The sequence below is a fragment of the Telmatherina bonti genome (genome assembly GCF_933228915.1).
Source record: "Telmatherina bonti genome assembly, chromosome: 11".
In the NCBI taxonomy this organism is placed as follows: Eukaryota; Metazoa; Chordata; class Actinopteri; order Atheriniformes; family Telmatherinidae; genus Telmatherina; species Telmatherina bonti.
In genome coordinates, this window is record NC_136629.1 from 12,183,129 (window position 1) to 12,185,374 (window position 2,246).

At 48.1% G+C, this 2,246-nt stretch overlaps 1 protein-coding gene across 1 annotated transcript; it reads right to left on the reverse strand.

Annotated features, from left to right (window-relative positions):
- Positions 1-285: 285 nt before the first annotated feature.
- LOC306762622 (calcium homeostasis modulator protein 2-like) lies at positions 286-1,785 on the reverse strand (the record flags this gene model as incomplete). The annotated part of the gene is made up of 3 exons (XM_079249171.1): positions 1,653-1,785; positions 890-1,465; positions 286-699 (listed from the first exon to the last, which is right to left on the reverse strand). Exons 2-3 carry the CDS (start codon positions 1,439-1,441, stop codon positions 286-288), a joined length of 966 nt encoding a protein of 321 aa, XP_079105297.1. The 5' UTR covers positions 1,442-1,465; positions 1,653-1,785.
- Between the last annotated feature and the right edge of the window lie 461 nt (positions 1,786-2,246).

Sequence of the window (2,246 nt, forward strand, 5' to 3'; positions counted from 1 at the left end):
GTGTGGTGAGACGGTTCTGCTGTTTGCCAAGGCTTCCTGGGTCAGAAACAGAACTCAGTCATCATCTTACAGCAGTCAAGTTGAAATATATGCTGTGAAAATCTGGGAACATAAACTCAGAAAGCTTTTAAAAAACTACAATATGTGAGATGTTTTCCAACGTCAGTTACAGAAAGTTATCGACGGTGGTTTAGGTGGAGCGAATCAATGCTGTTGAATGATCCAACAAACATCTCCACCTACAAACACAATTATAACCACAGTCCCGAACATAGAAGAACTTTGTCAGCTGAGCACGTCCATCTCTTTCTCCAGAGCCTCGGTGTCGTTCTCCAAACTGTATGTTGCCCATTTGTTGAGGCGGCTGTACAGAGGAAGGCCGTTCTTCTCTCTGTAGAGGTAGACCCCCGTGACTCTGTTCCAGCTGGTGCTGCAGACCGGACTCACGGTCGGGTGCTCCATCAGTTCCTCCTGTTCCTCCTTATTCAGTGCCACAAAGCCAAAGAAGCGTTTCACGTTCTCTGCAGCCAGGAGGCGAGCGTGCACGTGGGCTGTTCGCTCAAACAAGCTGTTCTCGTTAGAGCGGTACTGGGACCAGTAGTTCTCCTGCTGGTAGCCTAGTGGCGAAGAGCAGCGTTTGACACACAGCGTGAGGAAGACCATGACAGACAGTCCCGCCACCAGCAGCCAGCCAATCAGCTGCAAATGAAACAAAAACCGGTTATGAGACGTCATTTCTCAGTCCAGGAATCATCTCTTGTGTACGCCAAACTTCACTTTTCAAATTTTTCACAAGAATATTTTCATTATTCTAATTTTAAAAACAGAGATGTTGACAAATGTCCGTTCAAAGCAAACAAATCAGTGACATCACAGAAAATTATTTCACCTGAGATTCATACTTCAGTCGCCGCTCAATCTCGGCCTGGAAACCCTGCAGCTCTGCTGGAACGCTTCCTTCACATGGGAACTTTGCCATGACCTCTGACCCCTTGGCTAAAGGGAAGCCCTCCAGCGTTCCGGCATCAAACAACTCACTAAGAGCGCACGTGTATGCCTGGCCCTGCAGCAACGATATGATGGCCCACGTTAGCGGAGCCACCACCGCCCGACTGATGACGGATCCCAGCAGGGTGAAGGCAGCATCTCCAGACAGCTTCCGACACTTCCTCAGCCGACACTCCGACACCAGGTCCCAGCTGCTCCTGTTCACCGTGATTCCCACCAGGAATAAAACCAGAGCCGGAACGCCGATGGCAGCCAGGCCGTAGATGTAGTTCCTCCCCGAAGAGCAGGGGCAGTGAAAGGCAAAAACACTGTAGGCGGTTTGGCCGGCCACCGTGCCGAGAGCAATCAGGCCGTTGAAGATCATCACATCTTTGCTTTTAAAGAACAGAGACACGAACCTAAAGTTCTCTGTGACAAGAGCAGCAGCAGCCATGTTGGGAGCAGAGACTCTGGTTTACTGAACAGAGACAGAAAGAAACCAGTGAGACATGAAGACATGTTTTTATCCCAACAGTTTTCTACTGAACTGGTTCCAGTCACTGCGCCTCTGATAAGTTCGTGGGATCATAAGAAGCCAAACCTGAAGAGTACGTTTGGTTTGAAACTGATCCTGATGCAGAACAAAGAGTCACAGTCAGACTTACCGTCAGACGGCTTTCCCAGGAAGGTCAGCTTGTAAAATCCATCCCAAACAGCAGCTGAAGGAACTTCTTCAGCGTACTGGATCCCAAAACCTCACAATGAAACAATCTGATCCTGTTCTGGTGTAGCTTCTAGTCTGGGATGCCAGTCTGGCCAGCGGTTGTGACTCATAGTCAGGACGAACATCCAGTTTCCTCTGCAGGGGAAATAAAAAGTACACACACACACACACACACAGAGAAATAGAAAACACGTGTTGCGGATCTGAGAGGAATGTTGTGATGAAAGCATGAAAGACGTCCGGAGCGGCTGAGGCTGAGGAGATCCAGATGCAGAGTCAGTAAAGTCAGAAAGACTTTACAGGATCATATTTGGTTGTGTTGCAGGAAGTGATGTCATTGTTAAAGTTGGAAAAATACTTGTTTCTATGAAGGAAATCGTGATGTCCACTGGTAGTACTTTCATTCATGTCACTGCTTCATTTCCAGTCAAAGTCTTGTTCCAGAGCCAGATGTTGGCCGACTGAGTGATTAATCATATTTCACATGTCATCACGCAGACATCCTCTAAACGTGAGGCTGGAGATAGGAGGATGA